At 42.0% G+C, this 21162-nt stretch overlaps 2 protein-coding genes across 3 annotated transcripts in view; both read right to left on the minus strand.

Moving 5' to 3' along the window:
• cttnbp2 (cortactin binding protein 2) overlaps window positions 1–11161 on the minus strand; it is a 32900-nt gene extending 21739 nt beyond the window's left edge. Inside the window, exons 1-2 of the mRNA XM_088287249.1 lie at window positions 10832–11161; window positions 6339–6446 (exon numbers count right to left, since the gene is read on the minus strand). Coding sequence (XP_088143375.1) covers window positions 6339–6446; window positions 10832–10918 — 195 coding nt within the window. The 5' untranslated portion in view covers window positions 10919–11161. The remainder of the gene's footprint in view (window positions 1–6338; window positions 6447–10831) is intronic.
• A 5614-nt stretch (window positions 11162–16775) lies between these two features.
• LOC148315894 (high choriolytic enzyme 1-like) lies at window positions 16776–20762 on the minus strand. Of its 2 annotated transcripts, XM_088287159.1 has the most exons (8): window positions 20517–20762; window positions 19857–19902; window positions 19585–19737; window positions 18698–18815; window positions 18385–18563; window positions 18211–18292; window positions 17329–17455; window positions 16776–16959 (listed from the first exon to the last, which is right to left on the minus strand). In XM_088287159.1, the coding sequence occupies exons 1-7, from the start codon at window positions 20760–20762 to the stop codon at window positions 17329–17331; spliced, it is 951 nt and encodes a 316-aa protein (XP_088143285.1). In that variant the 3' UTR covers window positions 16776–16959. The 2 variants fall into 2 exon arrangements, 1 of the variants encoding a protein (XP_088143285.1); XR_015840527.1 differs by lacking the exon at window positions 16776–16959 and having other exon boundaries at window positions 18702–18815.
• Between the last annotated feature and the right edge of the window lie 400 nt (window positions 20763–21162).

Here is a 21162-nt window from a genome sequence, read left to right on the forward strand (position 1 = left end):
TTAAATCGACAAAATCATGGACAAATGAATCACTTGTTAAATATCATTAGTTGCAACTGGCAGCCCTTGGAAAAAAATCAGGAATGCAACAACAAAATGTTCAAACAAAGCAGAACTGGCGGACTGAGAGGTAAGTTTGATTCCCACTCGGCGTTACAGAAGTTGACGAACGCGAGAAGAAGATGAGGAATGAAACATTGGCCTCAATACGAGCGGAAGAGGAAGAGGAGGAGGGTAAGAGTAACAAGCGAAGAAGATTAGACGGGAGAAAAGGGACGTTGGCTATGACCTACATCCGCTCAGCTCTTCACCAATCCTTCCTCTTCATCACCGACCAGTTTTGCGTGCCGAGGACACACAACATCAACGCACACAAAGACACGCTGCTTTACGTGAGGATTTTTGTAGCCCATCACCGATCAGCGGCTCGAAACAAATCGATCACGATGGAGCAGCGTAACAGAACCTCAACATATGACGTGACAACCAATCACAAATTCGCGTAAAATGCAAAATATAGGCCAACCCGATTTAGCCAAGCAGTCAAGTCTACTCAAAATACAAAATGTCCGAAATGCTGCGACAATGGCGAGAGATGAGAACGCTTGGTGTCGCCGTCTCATCTCTATTACGACACAGATACTACAGTCAAGCCAAGACGCGGAACCTCACAGTCAAACCATTTGATCAATCTTGATGATTTATAAAATAGTTACCGAGAGCAACAATTGCGTTCAACACAACTGAATGGAAGAAGTAAGTTTCAGCTAGCATACGTCACACCCTGATCCCCCGACATTGCGTAATACCCTTTCACACAGCCAACATCCTACTTTTTTTTTTTACATCTCCGAAACTACCTACAAAAGACGGAATATTGCCAGGTCAATCCGAATTGTTGCCGTTAATGTAGCAAACCGACACTGGGAAAAATGTATCTCGCATGCTAAAAGTGGATTTACTTTGCTGTGAATAGACCGAATGCATCATGCATGCATCCATACGAGCACTCAGACACGCTTCTTCTCCCCCGTGGGAGCCAAGAGACGCCTTCAACTGACAGCACTTGGTGGGGAGTAAATAAATAAATAAAAAGCTCGGCTCTCGGCAGGCTTCCGGGAATGGAAGCGGAGTGGGTGGGAGGGGTTGTAAAGATTGACACTTGGGGTCTTTTCAGCCTCATTCTGGAGCAGAATATCGGTGGGTGGCGGTGAAAGATGAGGGCGGAAGGCCTGCGGAGGATGGTCCAGGTATAAGGGGGTCTGGTTGCTAGGCAGCATACTGATTGTGTGTCATGGCATGCATGTGTGTGTGTGTGTGATTAGCTAGCGGCAGTTAGCATATTGATGCTAACTATCGTCGAACTGCATTTCCACGATCATCGAAAGTCACACGGTAATAAAGCAACATTAGTATATGTGGAAAGGTGGGAAAAGATTATACTCCCATTTTTTTAATAGTGAAATTATTAAAATCGTTACATCCCTAACACACATACACGCACACACACGTGCGCATAGACGCACACACATCCTACACAGCAAAATCAAGTAAATCACAAACATCAAACGGGACGGAAATGTAAGACCAATGCAGATGAAGGCAGATACGATTAGATCAACATTGTGGAAGGAAGTGAATTATTATTATAGATTACTAATTAGAATGAAAGCCAAAAAGAGCTTTATAGATATTAACTACTCGATTATAAGAAACAAACCAAGTGGGTTGGAGCGCGAAATTTCTGACACCCGTACAAAGTTGACGATTCCACATTTGACAAACATCCTCAAAAGGGTTAATGTCTGCGAATGTTTTCTCTTTTTCCCCACAATAACTATTCCAAAAGATGACAGCGTGTTAAGAGGACTGCATGAAAAAAAAAAAAATCTCAAATTCAAGGTAGTAAGATTACAGTGCCATTTGCTCACACGTTTTACTGTTTTGACCTTTTACTTTTCACAATGGCTTTTAAACTAGTCGAGTGTGGCAATTAAAGGTCATTAAAAAAAAAAAGAGAGAGAGATGTGTGAGGTGTGTCCACGACACGAATTAGCACTGCCAGCAAGGTCAAGATAGATCAGTATTTCTTGAGTGCGATCCAACGTCAGTGATTTGGTGAGTCAGTCGGTGTCAGCGGAGGCCAACGTACACCCACACACACACACACACACACTCACACTTTTTATGTCAATCATTCCGAATGAAGATTTCTGGTCACCTGTTTACATAAGAAGTGATCTTTTCCGATCTGCCGTTTTCATGCTCTACTCCATTAATCAGATCAGCCGTGCGACACGCGGAGATTGAGGTAAACATCACATGATTTTGAAAGAGGGAGCTCATTGGTGTATTGAGCAGAGTCGTTTGTTTTTTTTAACGCTTTCATTACAGCAACATCTTGATTCAAGAAAGTTACAAGTACTTTAAAACGAGTTCTCCCGACAAGCTTTGGATTTTTAAGTGCGGCCGTTTTATTCCCATGGAGGTGTTTATAGGGACCATTTTCATTCCGTTTAGTCATTTGGATTCCTTCTAATCCGAGCACAAAGCTCCATGTCAACACAGCTGCATTCCATTTATAACAACTTCTCTTTTTTTTATTTTTTGTAATATTAAGAATTCTTAACTTGTATTACAATCAAAGGTGGGACCTATGACATCAGAACAAGTGAGAAGTTAATGAGCATTCTGGACCTTGGGTCTTCGACGTCTCACATGTCCAGCAACATGTCGACATACCGTGTTAACAAACGTTATTGCAGGATGGCTTAAGTTAGAGCAGTGGTGGGCAAACTACGGCCCGGGGGCCACATGCGGCCCGTTAAACGTTTTTATCCGGCCCGCCGAACTTGAGAAAAAATTAATTAATAAACATCGTGAATGTTTTATTGTCTAAATACTGTGGTGTGTCAGAGACAGATATTTTGTTGTAATGCTTTTGTTCACTTTCATTTAATATCAAATGTATTTTTTTCGCCAATGAGGTGAGGTGACCAAACCACTCCATCCATCTGCTCCTGGTCTGTCAAATTTTAGAACCCATTGTGGCCCGCCAATCAAAAAGTTTGCACACCCCTGCATTCGAAGCTGAGTACTCGCATTAGGAGACTGATGGTGTAATATGCGGGTCATTGGCTCGCTTATCAGTTTAACCAGTGCATGAGTGAAGAGTTTCCAAGGAGAGATAGAGAGCGTAGTGCGCAATGACGCAATTACACATGACGATTGAGGTGTAGGCAGAGAGAGAAAAAAAAATTGAGGATGAAGGAAGAGTGATGGCAGCGTGCTGCTTGCAAACGGTGGAGAAGCCCAGCAACAGGACGTGCCTTAAATAGCGAGATGCTGGCTGCTAACGTCACGCTGCCCGGCCGCCCAAGGCATGTGTTATGTTACGTTGCGTTGTGCCGAGCATGTATGGGCCCGCCGCTGACAGCAGCTTAGTCGTATGGTGGATCACGTGACCTCGCAGGGACCGACGTTCCGAGAATTCAGAGCTCCCGTCACGGTCGCCCGCAACTCTACTCGAAGCTTTCATAGCAACACTCTATTATTACTGATTCCTAAACCGTGGTACGGGGCCAAGTCGTCAAATTGCGCTGCATGCTATGATCACACAAACACACACATGTGCACCCCCCCCCCCACACACACACACACACATACATACAATGACGAAACAGTTTTTTCCCACAATTTAGCTTCGCCCAGCCGCATGGTATGCACGTTTTTTTGGAAGTGGCGACTTTGAACCAAAACAAAAGAATTCCTGTGACTTTACTGGAGGGCCTTTGGAGACATTTTTGTAGTTCTACTCATGATAAACATCATAGTTCATGTTGCTCGTGATATGCCAAACAATTTTAACGCCACTAAGGACGACCATGTCCGTCCCTTGCTGATGGTGTAGCATGACTTTGTAGCAATCGTGGCTCCAAATTTTCCACTGCCTCTTTAACATTCCCTTTGAAATGACAGCACAAATGTCAGGGACAATGACTTCACAACCTCGAGTTTGGCTTTTAAGAACCCGAGCACGAGGTGCAAAGAAATCAGCTTGGTAGCGTTACCAGTTAACCATTTGAAAAGTCGGCCCCTGACGCCAGTTTGTTTAATTTAGCAAATTGAAATTTGGTAATCCCGTCTATCGCGAACAGGACCCACAAAAAAGTCCATGCGGGAATAGATACAGGAAGTCTTCCATTTTGGTTTGAAGCGTACCCTTGGGAGTCTTTCAGACAAATTAACTGGCTTGGTAATGCCTTCATTTTTTTTTTAATTCAGAAATTTGAAGCAATTTTGACCAAAGAACATGAAATTTGGTAGGCACGCCTGTCACGGATAGAGCTGAAAAAAAGTCTCAAAGTCATCCATGCAAAATCCTTAAGTCTGTCTTCTTTGTTTAAAGTCACTATTTCGTGGAAATGAAATGACACAAAATTGAAAAAAAAAAATAAATTAAATGTACATTTTTTCATTGGGTGCAAGATTACACCCACAAGATACCTACAAGATTTGATTATTTGCCATAATATAGTAATTAACATAATATATTCAAATAAGTCAAAAGCCTTCCAATATTTGCGTGGGCTCCATTTAGGATCACTCGCACCATTCATTTGTACTCACACGGTACCTGTCGATATCTAAAAATAACCGCGTTGAGAATTCCATTGAGACGCACAGTCGCCTTTTTGACAAGCTGGCGTTAATCATGTGATACCGCCACCATTGTTGTTCGGCTAATCAGCTTACAGCCTCCTTTCTTTTTGCTTGGACGAAACCCGATACGGCGGCTCAGCACGGCTTTAGCCACATGCTAATTAATCTGCAGCTACAAAGCTGATTAATAACACCATGGAGCCTAGCGACGAGTGATGGATCAGTGCTGGTGCGTCATCACCGGAACTCGCTTACGCGCTCATCGGCAGTTGCCGTCTTCTTGGAGATGTTCCACGCGGCACCGCGCTTTGGGTCTCGTTGTAAGATTGGTAATGCTTTCTTACCTCTTTCTGATTTCCTGGAACTGACTACCTCATATGGCACGAGTCTGGCACAGAACAAACGGGATCATTGTGCAGCTCACTGAAATCAGGCCAGCATGGCGTCAAGACGTTTACCAAGATTTAAACGTTAGACAAAATTCGGCAGAAAAAAAACGCGCAGATTGCGTTTGGGTTCTTCTACGCGAGGATGTCACTTAACTTCACCTTAAAGGGGACATGCTGTGGTAAAAGACAACAGGGAGGTCGTTTAGATATAAGGATGGTAATTTTTTTTCAATTTTCATCGAGAATGCATCTCAAAATGTCATTTTTTGTTGTGCAACTCAAGCGAAGAAGTGGAGTTTTATTGAAGTTTTTTTTTTTTTTTTTTACTTCTTTTTGTTTCCATTCCCGTTGTCTTGCTTAGACTATCAGCCAACGTAGGTATTGATTAACTTTTTGTGAACAGAAGGACTTTGGCTCTTTTGTGACTGGAGCCATGCATCTCATTCCAAAAAAATTAAAATCTGATCGAATTGAAAATTTCTTTTACAATCCGACATCATTTATTGACATTTGTATTAAGATTTTTCCTCACTATAAAATTGTGATCCCTATATAACAATAAAATGATTTTCATTAAATGACTTCAAAACAAGAGAGACCCATAAAATTCAGCCGTGCGACTTTTTCCCCCAGCTTTAACCCAAGTGATGTAAACAAAGATGCTGCTTAGTTGCAGATTTTGTCCATCCCAAGAGCTTCATGTTCTTGTCTATTCTTAGCTTCTCTTGCACTCACTCACCAAAATCTCTCTTAATAGACTGTCCCGAACACTGAAAAAGGAAGTTGGCAGTTTTTGTTTTCTACTGAATTTACGCATTATAAGTCATCGCGTTCAATTGACTTAAGTTTATGGTATTGACTGGAAAAGTCCAGTCTGATATCTCAGTAGACAGGAAGTTGCACACCAAATCAAACAAATGCCACACACACAAACAATTAAATAATGTTGGTCATGAAGCCAAAAGCAACCAAAGAAGAGTCATGGAAGGAAAAAAAAAGCACCAAAAACACTCAAACTAGGATTAATAGAGGTGACTAAAAAAATACCGTCAGGAATTAAAAACAAGCACTATTTATATCAGCCAAGTGACAAAAAAAAAAATCATATTAGCAAAGTATGAAAATCAATTGCTGCCCGAATTTGAAAACAAAAGAAAACCTCCCACTCAAAACCCTCCAACAAGCTAATTAACGCTCAGGCTAAGCGTGGCGACTGGTGCGAGAGTCCCCGCAGCTCTGCAAGAGTTTTCATTTGTGATTTCATTTTCAAAAGGGAGCACAACTCACCCTGAGGGCCTCGATGACCAGGTCGCGGGCCTCCAGCTCGCCCTCCATGATGCTCAGCAGGGTCAGCAGCTCCGGCTTGCTCAGGTTATCCATGTTGAAGTCGCATTTCTGAAACACCAAACACCAAAAATCAGGGTTTTTCGGGGAAGTAAAATTTGAAGGAGGCCACTTAAGCATTAGGAACGTATATTTGACCAATAAATAGAATAGAATCAAAGCCTAACTACACAACATGTAGCATAACACGTAAAGCATTTATAAAAAAAAAAACTACAATGCGCCCCTCCTTGCGTCATATCGCTCTAATTAAACGCAGCCGTCCAATTAGGCGCGCTATCTCGTCCAACCTCACAGCGATTAGAGCCTAATTATGTTTAGCTAGGTCATTAGGCAGATCCTAGCGGCGAGCGGGTGAGGTTGATAGTAATCGGGGTTGACCACACCACTTCTTGCCACAATTAAAAGCTTTTTCCGCTCCATTTATGAAAGGCAAACAGTTTAGGTGTCGTTTCTGTCAGGACGGTCGGCAGGAAGTCGGCGAGCCGAAATGAATCCGACTCAAGATTTTGCGGCCTCGGGATAAGGAAACCTCGACGCGCACTTCACGAGTTCATCACTTGTGATGAGATCTCAAAGATAAGGATTTGACTGCGCAGTCGGATCGGTCGAATATTGCGGTCACCGGGACCTTGAGTCACAATATTTAAGAAATTGATCGCCAGTATAAATTTTATATTTGAATGATCTAATTATTTAAAAGGAAATGTTGTTCGTTGAATCTGTAGCTTTGAACTTTTCAAGATAATTATTTAATATGGGAAAATCTAATGTCAGACTAACTTTAAAGGGGAAGTCAAGTCAAAAAAATTCTAATGTCAATACAAATGTTCTATGCACCGCCACTAGTCTAAAAATGGTTTTCTGATATATGTGGCCTTAGTGAAATATGAATTTAATCATGAAAATCCACCTGGTTCTATCCATCCAGCAATTTTGCCACTTATGATCGCTTGAAAATGACATCACAGTTGCTCATGGCTCAGGCAATGACCAATCACAGCTCACCAGTTTTCTGAATTTGTTCATGTAGTATACGAAACACTGAGCGTAGTGGGGCAGCAAAGAACATATTGTCAAGAAAATTTTTGAGTTGACTTCCCCTTTAAGATGATTTAGACGTCTAATGCTAACCGCAATTCTCGGCTTATTTCACATGCGCAATTGATGGGGAGCAAATTTCTGTCTGAAATCATAAAATTAAATTGGTGTCAGGGAAGTATTGATGAAGTAAAAATTCAGGGATTGAGTGGACTGCTTTTAATATTTTGAATGCCGCAGCCTCACATTGACAGTGACATTTTTTTAAGAGGAGAGGGAAGTGATAGGTGTTTCTTTTTTTTCCACTTTTCCAAACCCAGAAAATTTGCCGCACAAACTTCTCAGTTTTTAAGAAAACCATCAGGGCGAAAAGTCGAATGTCGGAAGTCTCAGCTTTACCCCAGTTTTGCACTGTTCCTTTTCACATCGGTGTTTTAAACCATGTAAAACTAAATGACATCAAACAGTGATCCAAGACACAAAAACTGTTGCCGACATGCACTGAGAAGGATGCGACCAGCATTGGATCATGTCAAAAGCCCCCCCCCCCCCACAAACAAGAAACTTCGCCCCTGCCGTAAGCCAACTACAACGAGTGTGACAGGGGCGAGCAAAGAGCAAAGTTCTTAATTTAACCAAGGCATGGCGGCGGTGACGGGGTTGGGGGTGCTGCGGAGGGCGATAGGTGGGTTCATTTGGGGTGTAGAGAGGGCACAGAGGCGGAAGCGAGTGAGCACCTGTTTCGCTTGGCTGCCAAGCAAAAGTGTGGAGTGAGCTCCGTAAGGGTGAGTGGGTTGCGGGTTGACACGGTACTCCCAGCTATGCCCGCTGAGTCACTGAAATTAAGACCAAATTAGAAAGGTGTCTGGTGAACACAACCCCCCGCCCCCCTCACACCACCTCCTCCACAGCTCTTCACCTCATACCGCCACTCAAACCCACACACACACACTTTCACTCACTCCCTGAATGTAAAACTGCCACGGAAATAACCGGAACACTAATCAGACCAGAAAAAGATGGCGAACAATCGCATGTGCGGCCCAGATTATTCATGATAAACTGGCACATCAGCGTTTTAATGGGAAAGCCAGAATGCGTCTAAGCAGGACGTTGAAATTCAAACAGTCATTGCGGCTTGCCGCATTCAGATAATGAGATGCGTGGGCCAAATGGCCAATGTTGTCTCAGGGTGTTAAACTTCACACTGTCCTGACACGAACAGAGTTCCGACATCTGTATGAGCTCGGAAGCTAGCGAATATGCTGGTCAATTTCAAACTCTGTCCTGAGTTGGATGCCAAAAATAATCAGCCCGGAGAATAATCAATCATTGATCAGCGTCATACTCCTTGTCAAAGCTGGCTTCCCCCCCCCCCTAACAAGTCAATATTCTGCGTGAATGGCACTAGAGTGAATACCTCCGACTCGTGGGGGACAGGGAGCGAGGCTTGCCACAAATAACAAAAAAACTTGAATAATTGATACGCCCACCAAAAAAAAATAATAAATTGTTATTGGATAGAGATGCCAGAAGATGCACTTAAACTGGAGAGGATCATAAAGCATCAACACCATGCATCTTGCATGTACGCCGCCAAGAACTCATGTTATATAAACAATTGTATTGAACTACGTTGACATGAGGTTGAAAAATAGTATGAGCTAGCATACCAGCCTAAATAACACGCTAGCACATCACACACGACCAAATAGATATGCACGCTAACATTTTACACTGACGTCATTGAACAAATCTTCTGGCATTTACACACGATGAAAAGAGGAAATCTCAAACACAGACATAGAACTCCAAATGCACAAAGTCACATCAGCTGGTTGACTTCTGCCTAAATGTGACGCAAATAAATAAATGACGGCCCTACCATTACACGTTTTGACCATTTATAAAATACAACTTTATTTATACAGCACATATTTATACAGCTGGAGCAGTAACAAAGCACGTTCCATCATGCAGGCAATGTGAATGCCCTCACACAAGGACATCTAATTACCTTTATACGGAAAGTCGCATCGGCTGGGTGAACTTAGGTGAGTTAGGTCTGAAAGAGCTCGGTGAGTAAACGCTGACTCTGCAATTTTCCAGCTTCTGATGTGGTATCGGAGTCATAACGGCGGTGGGACAGCATTGATATGTAATTATGAATTTTTCACACCTGACCATCATTTCTCTCATCAAATTGTCACCGCTGGACAATTTTATGCAACACACTAAATGCCAACATTTAAATGTTCGTCGTTCTAGTAGTTTTATCAATTTTTCTGTTTTTTGGGCCGAGAAAAATGTTGTCACCGCCCAAATATTTTTGCATGCGGCAGAGATATCAAAAGTACTCACACTGCACTTGAGCAAAAGAGCACAGATACTTGTGTAAACTTCTCAGATAAATGCAGACGTACTGATTCAGCTCCTTACATAAAAAGTGCATAATCTGAAATGTACAGGTAAAGGTACTTCTGTTTTTCAGATTAGATGATTAAATTGGCGGGTTTTTAGCCTGGCAAAAGGCATTCGCCATTAGATATTTCTTGGAGCCGACAAGATGGAAAAACATTTAATAGGGCCATGGATTGGGAATATCTTAAAGTACACCTTATTTTAACAAATCAGGAATACAGTGTATGGTTATGTTTTCAATTGTAGGCAAAAGTTCAATTGGGGAGAAAATAAATTCTCAAGTAGACACCTGAAAAATCAACTTACAAACTATGGTATATTTGTAATTGATTACTTGCCACCACAGCAAGTAAGTGTGTGTCAACAAATGAAGCTGGAGCATCTGGTCACAGCAAACTGAAGAAATAGCACCTCCTTAGGGTCCAAAAGCTTCCCAGGGAACCTGAGAAGGTTCCGCTTGGATCCACCTGAGAACCTGCATCACGTCACAAACTAACCTGTCAACAAATCCACACTTCAAATATTTCGGAAAGCCTTTTATGATTAAATAAATAACAACACACACACACACACGCGTGGCCATTTTTAGCAATTTGAAGCTATTTCATGTGTCACTTCTCCATCACGGGACGAAGGTTCGAAGAAGCCTCGAGGCGAACAAAAGAATTCTCCATCACGAAGGAAGCCAAGCTGAGGGAAAGCTCGTCATTTTGTCTTGGTGAGCTACGATGTATGTGGGGCGGGGGGAGGGGGGTATTTTTCACGGAGGGGGTGAGGGGGCTCTGGTTCGGTTCTTCTGGCCCGAACCGACACGGACGCTTGTTGTCCTCCGGACATTGTCGCCAGGAGCCCGGTGGCCACTTACCGCTGATTCATGCGCGACATTTCTCGCCCTGGCGCTGACTAAATCCCCCCCCCCCCCCACCCCCACCACCACCAGGCGATTTCCGCGAAGCTCCCCTTCGGCGTCTTACCGTGTCGACGCTTCCCCGCACGGCGGCGGTCAGGGCTTGCTGTACCGGGGAAGGAGGCTGCTCTCCGCTGGCTCCCTCCGACGCCATCTTCGTACTGTGGCGGTGCGCTGCCTGCTGGAGAGCGGGCGCGGGCTCATCCGCCACCGCTCGTTAACTAGTTCGCTGCTGGACGAGAGTCATCCGCACGCCGAGGGCGACATGAGTCCGGTGTGGAAGGAGATGAAAAAACAAGGTGGAGATGACGAAGAGGGGGATCGAGGGGGACAGTCGAAGAGAGGAGCAGCAGCAGACCAATGAGTCGGTCGGTGGAGCAGCGGTGGAGTGAGACGATGGGAGGGAGGGAGGGGGGCGGGTCATGGAGGGGGGCGGACCTGGAGCGGCCATCTAGGCTGGCGGACAAATCCAGATGTAAAAGGAAGCGCGTGCTCCATAGTGACTGACAACATCTGTGGGCGAGAAAGAAAGCTGCTCGAAAACATCAACATCATTCTGTTCTGTCATTCTGTGTCGCATAGAACAGGATAGCGTTGCATAATTGGGATGGGCAACTGGCAGACCACGATTACGCAATGAATGGTCCCTTGATTAATAAAAAGAAATAGTTTTGTGCTTTTTAAAAAAAATAATTGAAAAAAAAGATGAACATTCAATATACATTCCCATGACAGCAGGAGAGATGGGAAAAAAACGCAAACAAATGCGAAAAGTAATAGTCAAATACCAGACAGCCAAATTGCTCAAATACAGGAATTGACTGTCGTATTGTTTTGCCAGTGTGGTGTCTTGTAATATAGTAGTGTGGTAGAAACATGGCGCTGCAGGGGATTTTGGGCCCCATGAAAAAAAATCTTAGTGGGGCCCCCCACAGCGGAACATTTTGATACCGTTTTAACATAAAACTATGCATTTTATTGACATTTTTGACTATTTCCATAATTGTGAAAATAATATGACAGTTACGTAAGCACCGAAAATATTATGGAATTGACAGATTCAATTATTTGCTGCAGGATTGAGACCCTATATCCCCAAACCTCCTCTTTCTTAAAATATTTGAAAATAAAATCTTCAAGATTAATTACCAGAAAATAAAAAACATAAATACTAATTAACCGCTTTCATTAAAATGAAATGCAATTATAATCTGTGGAGAAACAAATAAAAAAAAAAACTCTGCAAAAACCAAAAATGGCCAATTGCCATTTAGGATTTATTGTAATTTGAACCTTATCATCAGAACTGGGTGACAAATTGTCAACGCTACGCTTCTTTCTCGTGCCTAAGCTTCTTCGCTTTCCATTTTTTGGCTACCAGACGAGAAGTGCATCTTGCCGTCTCCGCCTCCACTCACAGTCTGATAACATGAAAAACTGTGGGTCTCTGCATGCTGGAGTGATCGACTGAACCATTTTACGTGGATGAAGAGGGGGAGGCATTGAGAAAGTTTCCTAAACAAATACACATAATGTTGCCACCAATACATTGTAAAAGAAATATATGGGTAATTATACATTTATTAATGAGTGTCATATTATTTTGTCAGGATTATAATTTCATTAGGGGCTCCTCTGGGCCCCTGTCGATCATTGGCCCCTAGAACACCCCCCCCCCCTTTTCAGCGCCCCTGAGTGCAGTACGGTATATTATAGTGTAGATTGTGTAATATTGTATAGAATGCTAGAATGAAATGACTGTGTTGTACGGCATCGCATACGATGGCTGAGAATGAGCCTGATGTGCCGTTGTCGTGTCTACGGAAGGAGAAGCTCAGCGTTAATCTTACACGAGTCGACGCTCCCGCTTGAAATCTCCCCCGCTATGGATCTGTTTGTCCCGGCATGGCGGGAAAGGGAGGACGGAGGCCTTATCGGCTCCCAGATGTGGTTTTAGGATTAACGGATGTAGTTGATCCGGGCTGCTGGTGCAGAATGAGGTTAGCGCGTCTCTATTTAGGTCAACCGTTGGCAGTCAGCGCCGCTGTCGTTCCCTCATATTCCCCATTTCAATATGACTTCCCAGTACCTCTGCACTGTATAGCATACTGTAACATCATGTAATATAACATAGCACTGCGTTTGAGTCTAGTGTAAAGTTGTATATTGCAGTAAAGTATACCATAGTCAGTGTGATGAAGTGAAGTCCTACTTAGTCCTACTTGAATAAACCCCCCTCATATTTCCATCATTTATGACACCACAGCTGGACAAATAACATACAGAAGGAAACTTGCGCACTACTGAATGAGTGTTGGACGACCTAGCTTCTCTTGAAAGGTCCGTCTTGAAAATGGCCTTGAAAGTGTATCTGCAATTAAATCCACGTTTTTCCCTCCTTCGGCCATTGTGGTTAAAAAAGCAAGAATATATGATAGATTTTCGAACGGTCGCCTGTTACGACTGTCTTGTATGTTGATTCCATATAGCGCTGCCCCCTCACGATTGAGTATCCAATCACAAGATGTGCTCATCACCTTCAGCGTAAGGCCAACGAGAAGGCTCAGTTTAACCAACTCGCGATCTGATTGGCTATCACAACTGTCTATCAAATATGAAAATTCATTGATTTTGACAGAACAAATGGCCGCACGATTATATCTGAAGGCCTCGGACGAATAGTGCGTGCTACTGGTATTGTGAAACCTGCCCGGCAACACGAGCTAGCTGAATTCTGATTGGATAAGAACTCTCACTTAACAATACAACACTAGGATATTATATGACATTAATGTTAAGAATATGATCATTTTTTTCTTGACTATGTTAGGCCAGCAGAGAAGGCCTTGACCGCCCACCACCGGCAAAATACAATGTCATGTCATGTATGCTGTACTGTAGTATCATGTTGTATTGTAGCGCCCGGTTGTCATTTTGTGTCGTGTCATGACACCGTTTCATAGTCTCGTGTCATGTCATGTAGAAGAGTAGTGTTTTGTTGCGTCGCGTGTGATCAAGTGCGAAATCCCAAAGGCCTGTCAGATGAGCACGCTGCCACCATGAGTCCATTAATCTGTCCTCTCATCATTCATCACTTGATGGCGACCACTCCCGTCATGCCAAGGACGGCCTTCTTTCATTTGAAAACCGTGTCCTCTCTATTTCAAGAGCTCCTTTGTGATTATCCGCTCGGAATAACAGTCCAGGTGAACACATGGACGCTCCCCGAAGAGCAGACGGATGAAAAGCATCCCTCTGTGACGGAATGTTTGATATGGGATCAGGACGGCATAGATTTTCCCGCTTGGCCGCCAAACATAATGAAACTTATCAAGAGCTTGGTGACGTCCCAGGACGACCCCCACCTCGGGTGAGCTCCAGATCCTCGCATCCCTGCACTGGATTAGGAGGACAGATCATGGATGAGAGGGAAAGCATTAGGATTGGAAAGTGGGAATGTTCCGGCAAAGCTGCCATTTATGACTCGATTCCGTGGACCGATACCAGAGAAGTAAGAGAACCGATACAAAATCGTCCCAGTCCTCTACATTGAGTTAGTAGACTGAGACATAGGAAAAATTCAAGTCAGATGATTTGAATCAGTGAATCTATGAACTGAATTATCGGAGTCTGCAGTTGAGTGAGTTGGAGGAGGGAAACATCTGAATCATGTAAGTTAGCGGCCCTCAAGGACTGGCATTTGAAACCCGTGTTGTAAATCGGTGAATTTGGGTCACAACTGAATTTTCTGAGTCCACCAGCTGAAGTCAGGAAACAGAAAAACCAAATCACTCGAGTCTGCGGTGTTTCCTGTGAGTCTGTTAATTGAGTCGATAAAACGACCCATTTGAATCTTCTTAGTCCGCAAACACGGATCGAATAACTTGTTCCACTCTGAGTCTGCTTACTCAAGTCGATTGAATCAATACAACAAAACAAATCGACGGACACAACCAAAGTTCCCTGTGAGTCCAACGAGCTTGAGTCACTAAATAGAACCTTTTTAATACTCCAACTCAGCGAACTGAAGAAGGTAAACTACTTTGTGATTCCTCACTCAGGAAGATTTGAATTCGGAGAGTGACTCTCAGATAGTGAAGTGAGTCCATTGACAAAAAAAGGAGGAAAGAGAGCACCCCTGGGAGGAAGCGTGACTGGTAAGTGGGCCATATCTCCCTGCTTGATGGTCCTTGTAAGTTCTGAAGCGGTCCTCTGTTCATATGCTGATGACATGGCACTCGCTCTTAAGTTGAATTTAGTGCTCACTTCCTCTCTCACAGGGTATCTCTGTCTCAGGAACATCCTGTGACTGAGGCACGCAGGCAGCAGGTGTTCGGAATTTATTTTGAAAGTTCAGCCTCACCCAAATTTGTGGTAATATGAATTTTGGTCGGGCTTTTAATACAGTCTCGAGATGCCATGCCCAGCGACACACAGAGGGTCCGCCATTTTGAATTGAGGCAACCATTTTCATGATGATTATTCAAAAACCAATTTGTTGGCTCAGAAGTACCTTCCTGGAATTATTTGAAAATTCAGCTCCCAAAACCAGTTCCACTTTGCAACATGAAATCTAGTAAGGATGTCTGTCATGAGTAGAGACAGAATAGGGACTCTGGACACCACCACCGCCATTTTCAAGAATTGTTTTGAAGATGAACTTCCTACAAAGATTTGGTATTGTTTTTGTTTAGCAGGGAAAATCCAGCCCCCAAAAACTGGTTTCAAGGTAACATTTTGTATCCTTGTGTCTCACCAAAATTATGCAGGAACTTTGGTTTGAAGCTGCCATTGGAGGCTCGTTCTATCCAATTTCCCTCCTGGGATGAATAAAATATCTATCAATTCCCAGCGATACTTCAAAGACAAACTTTGTGGCTCGATAGCACCCGAAGCGAGTTTCACTTAAGCAGCTTGAAATTGGCTTGACAAGTCAATCATGAGTAGTTTCACAAAAAAAAAAAAGTCTCAAGAAGCCATGCATGCAAAACAAGTTTTCCCAATTCAGTTTGAAATGCCAATTTTAGGGACATGTCCTTACGTTGCACCAAATTTCGAGTTTTGGCCCCAAGTTTGCTGCTTCCAGTTGCTTAACCCTCGCCTTGGTCTCCAGCTTCCTCTTGTGTCTTACCCGTCAGGAATGCGCTCAATCAAACCTGCGTCACGTTTCTGACTGTTTACACGCGTCGCCAAACACGACGAGGTTTCATCAAGCAGCGTTAAAGCTAACAAGGGTTTGCATTGTTTGCATGATGCGCCGGGCGGATAACTTCTTCTTCCGCTGACAGAAGAGCTTTGACCCGGCTGTCAATAAAACGAACAATTTTAGGATTGTCGGCGAGCAGGTTTTTGGATTTCAGGTGACAGCATAGCAATCAGAGCTTGACCAAAGCAAAAGTGAGCGGCACCTGCTTGCCTGCATTTTTTACATCTTATTTCAGGTGCCTCTGTTGAGTTACATCATTAGCTAAATATTTGCTTGGCATTACTTTATTTAATAAGGTGTCTTTGTACATTTTAAGTAACATCACATTACTTTAAACATTCAGACTGTACAAAAAATATTTTAAAATAATCTATCTTTGATATACATTTAATATTTTTTTTCCACCTCATATATATATATATATATATATATATATATATAACTGACCTGGATGTCAGTCAGTTTAAAAAACATAAATGGCGCTTGAGAACAAAAGTTTGCCCACACGTCTGATGTAGTGTAACCATTTAGTTGTATTCATTCACAAGTTCTACTTTATAATTGATTTTTTTTTTCAATAGTTGGAATTCCCAGTCACAGTATACTGTATGTGTTAAAGTGTCGCCTCCTAGTGGACGATTAACTTAACTAATTAGATTCGTATGCCTCCCGACACTATATTGGCCCTGATGAAAAATTGTGTTTTTAGGAGGCATTTATTATTAACATATTTTTTCATTTGTATTACATCGAGTAATCTATATTTTTTCCATTTACATGGCAAAAACCCCCCGACATGTAGTGATAATTTCTTGACAATTATTGACTTTATTTGATGTTTTTGTCATTTTCTTCTGCTTTTCGGCCCCCGTACATTGTATAAAAATATTTCTTCTAAAAATTGCAAAAATGGACAAAGTCCACGAATGAATGGGTTTGCAGCTTTTAATAGGATCGTCTGAAAAGCTCAGTTGTGTTGTTGTCGCCACCTGCAGGAAGATACAATATGACAAGACGCAGTGACGTCACAAACCATAAAACTGGATTTTTTTTGTCGCACACAAGAAGGATTACACAAAGGACACAATTTGTGACAAACTACATTTTGTGAGTCATTATTATTTTTTATTTTAAAAAATTATCATTTTTATTTCAACCAGTCATTTCTTTACGCTAAACTATAACTTTTTGTAATTAACTTGCACTTTGTGTAAAAATAATAACAATAATAATAATAATTTATGATCAACAGTCAAATTGGTTTGTCAAAATATTACTTTTTGTGTTCAACCATTGGAATTTTTTTATTTTGCATTTTTTATCCACTTGTTATTATCATTATCATCATTCTTGCTTACCTAACAGTTGTAGAGTGAGTTGAGTCGGGCGATGTCGTTCTTGCTCATCTGGATGGCATTGCCGAAGCGGACATTAGGATTGGGGATGGGCACCATGGTGGGCTTGTGGTTGACGGAGAAAGCGAACCTGCAACAACCAAATATTGCACTTTTGTGGCCAAACAGAAATCAGACTTTTTACAGTCAGCATTTGCATTTTGGTGCACAGTTATTCTCGATTTTGGGGAGTAACATTTTGCATTTTAAATAATAATAATTTCAAATAAAAATAAAACATATTAAATAAAATCACTGCTGCAGTTCCAAAAATATGAACATGGTTAGTTACATGTTGCATTTTGGTGGCAAAATCTGACTTTTTTTTTGTTCAACCTCAGAAATACTATGCCAGAATAGAAAATGTCAACCGCTAGATTTTTGTTCCATAGTACAGTATTTTTGTGGTCAACTGTTGCATCTCAGTGCCAAAATCGAACTTTTTTGGTTCAACAATTTTTTGCAACACAATCCACCTTTTTGAGTTCAAGCAATGAATTTTGGTACCACAACCGATTTTCTGTCATCAATCATTGCATTTTTGAGCCAAAGTTAAAAAAAAAAAAAAGGTAATCAACCACAACAATGTTATGCCAACATACAATTTTGTGGTCAACCACTCCGTTTGAGATTCGAAATATAACTATTCACGGTCAAACATTTTTTTTATTTATATATTTTTAGGCCCAACTACAAGTTGGTGTGATTTACTCTTACATCCATGTGCCAAAATCTGACATTTTGTGACCAACTGTTTCATTTCAATACCAAAATAAAACGTTTTACTTCAAATGGATTCAAATCCAAAATAACTGCATTCTAGAGCAGTAAGAGGCACGTACAAACCTGTGGTACTGCATGACTGAGTTGTAGTCGTACGGCGTGTTCATGTTGAGCGTACTCAACTTGCTGAAAATGGACTCCTTACCTGAGGAGGAACATCACACAAATGACTTACGACATAGTGTGTCTGCGTGCGTGTGTGTGTGTGTTTTTTTTTGTGTGTGTGTCAACGCTGACCTGGCTCAATGTTCTCCCACAGGATGCGGACGTGCTGGTCGCGGTCGGAGCGACACTGCTCGTGGTTGAATCCGAGCGCGTGCAGCAGCTCGTGTTGGATGGTGCTGTGGTACAAGCAGCCTTGACGGTCCAAAGACAAAGTCTGATAGGAGCCGCGGCGACCCACGTGCGAGTAACATCTCATAGGAAGAAAAAGCAAGTTAGTTAGTTACATCCTTCGAGTACGGAGGAGGATCTTTAATCATTTAGTTTTAAGGCAATATACAACAAAGCATTTTAGACTGATTTCACAGTGAGGTAGGCAGCTGCATACCCACTGTAGGACACGATGTCGAGGTAGTCTTTGTGGCCGCTGCGACCGATGAAGCGAATGCAGGAGACAGACTGGATGGAAGACAGACCGCGCTCGATGATGGCGCGCTCGCGAGAAGCTGAAATTAAATTTACACGCGTCACTGACAGCAGCATGATTTGCATTGAATATGTGAGGTCATTTTGAATATACAATATTTCATTTTTTTTCTCAATATATTTTTAAAAACAAAAAAAGAAAGAACAGTTACAGTAATGTGATTACAATCTAGTGGTAAAGTGACGTGAAAAGCAGCGTTAAAGTTGAAAAAGTACTGAAAATAAAGTGAGAACAAACAGCAGCATTACAGCAGTCATGTAGTTATAAAAAGCACAATTAGAGAGTACTCAAAGTAATGTGATTACAAAAGCAGTTAAAGCAGTACAGACAGTAATGTGATAATAAAAAGCAACCTTGTTGAAATGCAATGTCATTCCAAAAAGCAGTGTTTGTGAGTACTGACAATTAAGTGCGAACAAAATGCAGAGTTAAGTTCTGACTGCCGTTACTAGAGTGGCAACGTGCTCAAAGTCATGTTATTACAAAGTTCTGTACTGTAAAGTGACAACAAAAAGCTTGATATGCAATGCGATGACAAAAATCAGCATTATTGAGTACTGGTAGTAAGGTGCTTACAAAAAGCGCATAATTATTGACAGTAATGCGATTACAAAAGTCAGTGACAGTAGTGATGAAAAAAGTACTTGGAGTAATGGGAGTACAATAGAGTGGCACAGTTGATCAAGTATTATGATAACAAAAGCGAGGTAGTGATTACAAAAAGCAGGAGTGAGTAAATTCCAAAAGTGTGTCAGAGTATTCAGAGTAATAAGTAACGTGATACTGACAGAAAATGCTGGAGATGAAGTAAGGCACATCGACTTTCCCGTCTTTGGACTTGGGCCACTTGCAGTCCCGCAACGTGCACTGGTCCGCGTTGCGCTCGCCGTCTTGGTCGAAAGCGATGTCATCGATCACCAGAGGCTCGTCCGCCGTGCGAACTGTCAACAGCGTCACATTCGGGAGATTACTTTGAGAGCCAACATTAGCTTGGTGTTGCGAAGGCTTGTCTGACATGACCCGTTTAGCTTTTAGCGTGACTTGCAAAGAGTGACATTACCGACGTCTTTGTTGGCCCGCAACAGAAGCTCAGACACTGATGCTTCCTGTATCAATCAATCAAATGAGGTTTGTCATATTTCATTATCATAATCAAAGTATAAACCTGCCGCATTTTTATTGGATACACTGAATGTTTATGAAGTCTCAGAACTTTTGTGCAAATTGAATTTGCTTGCAACCCCTGTGAGGATAAAACAGCTAAGATGATAGTTGGATGGACAAAAACTGGAGATTGATATATTTTTTTGAACAAGTTGTTAAATACAAAAAATATTTTTTGTATGAAATTATTGGTTAATTTTATATATATATATCAATTCTTAGCATACTGTACAAGTATTAGAGAAACATTTAACAGATATATTGTGTTAAATGATTGTATTAAATTGCTGAACAGATTTCTCCTTGAGTTTGCATGAATTTCAAATTTCGCATCACAAATGTAAAAGAAATTAATGTTATTTGTAATTCCCAAATGAATAAAATGTTGTCCACAATGTTATTTTTTGAAAATACGCATTTTAAATCAAGCCTTTACCCTGGCCTGTAATATCCAATCAATTATAAATGACATTTATTTATTTTTACAACCCAAATTCCCCACTTTCCATACCCTTTTTATAAATTCATTATTAGACACACAAAAGGAGGCCCTGACCTGCTGCGTGGCCGAGCCGCACCGAAAGAAAACAAGCAGCGTGAAGACGCCGAATGTTAGCTGCTTCATGACCAAGACCAAGAAGGCGAAGACAACGGCGAAGGCGCGCTGCTCGCTGTGCTGCCCTTTAAAAAGGTCTCTCCAGTAACCTTGAAAGCATACGGCACATTCCCAAGAGCGGCGCCTCTTGTTTTCTTCTGTCCGGAAGGGCTGTAAACTGGGAGGCAACCTGTGAAATTCCCACATTCTAAGTAGATTGACACCGCAGCAAACTAACAGGACATCCAAGTCTTACTCATAATGCTTTTTTGTTTCCCATACCAGGAGGAGAACGACAAACAAGTGATGCTACTAGTTGGGCCAGTAGTGTAACTGGTGCAGCACAGTAATTAACGAGTCAAATTTAATTGTGTAGCGGTTGGTCGAAAGTGGACGAGAGCTCGGACGAGGTGTAGTTGTGTCTGTTGCGTGTGTGAGTGCGCCACGACGTGATCTGTGGTTGACAGTAGATTCCGCACGAGTGTACTCACTGTTTAAGGATCGGAAGCACGAACGATGAACTGTGATATAGTGAGGGAACATTATATTGGTTTTTTTTTCTTCATTTTTTTAATGATGGCCACTTGTTTTTGTACAACAAAGATTT

Source organism: Idiotropiscis lumnitzeri, unplaced genomic scaffold (genome assembly GCF_059441095.1).
Source record: "Idiotropiscis lumnitzeri isolate Australia: NSW breed Sydney's pygmy pipehorse unplaced genomic scaffold, RoL_Ilum_1.0 HiC_scaffold_35, whole genome shotgun sequence".
Lineage (NCBI taxonomy): Eukaryota > Metazoa > Chordata > Actinopteri > Syngnathiformes > Syngnathidae > Idiotropiscis > Idiotropiscis lumnitzeri.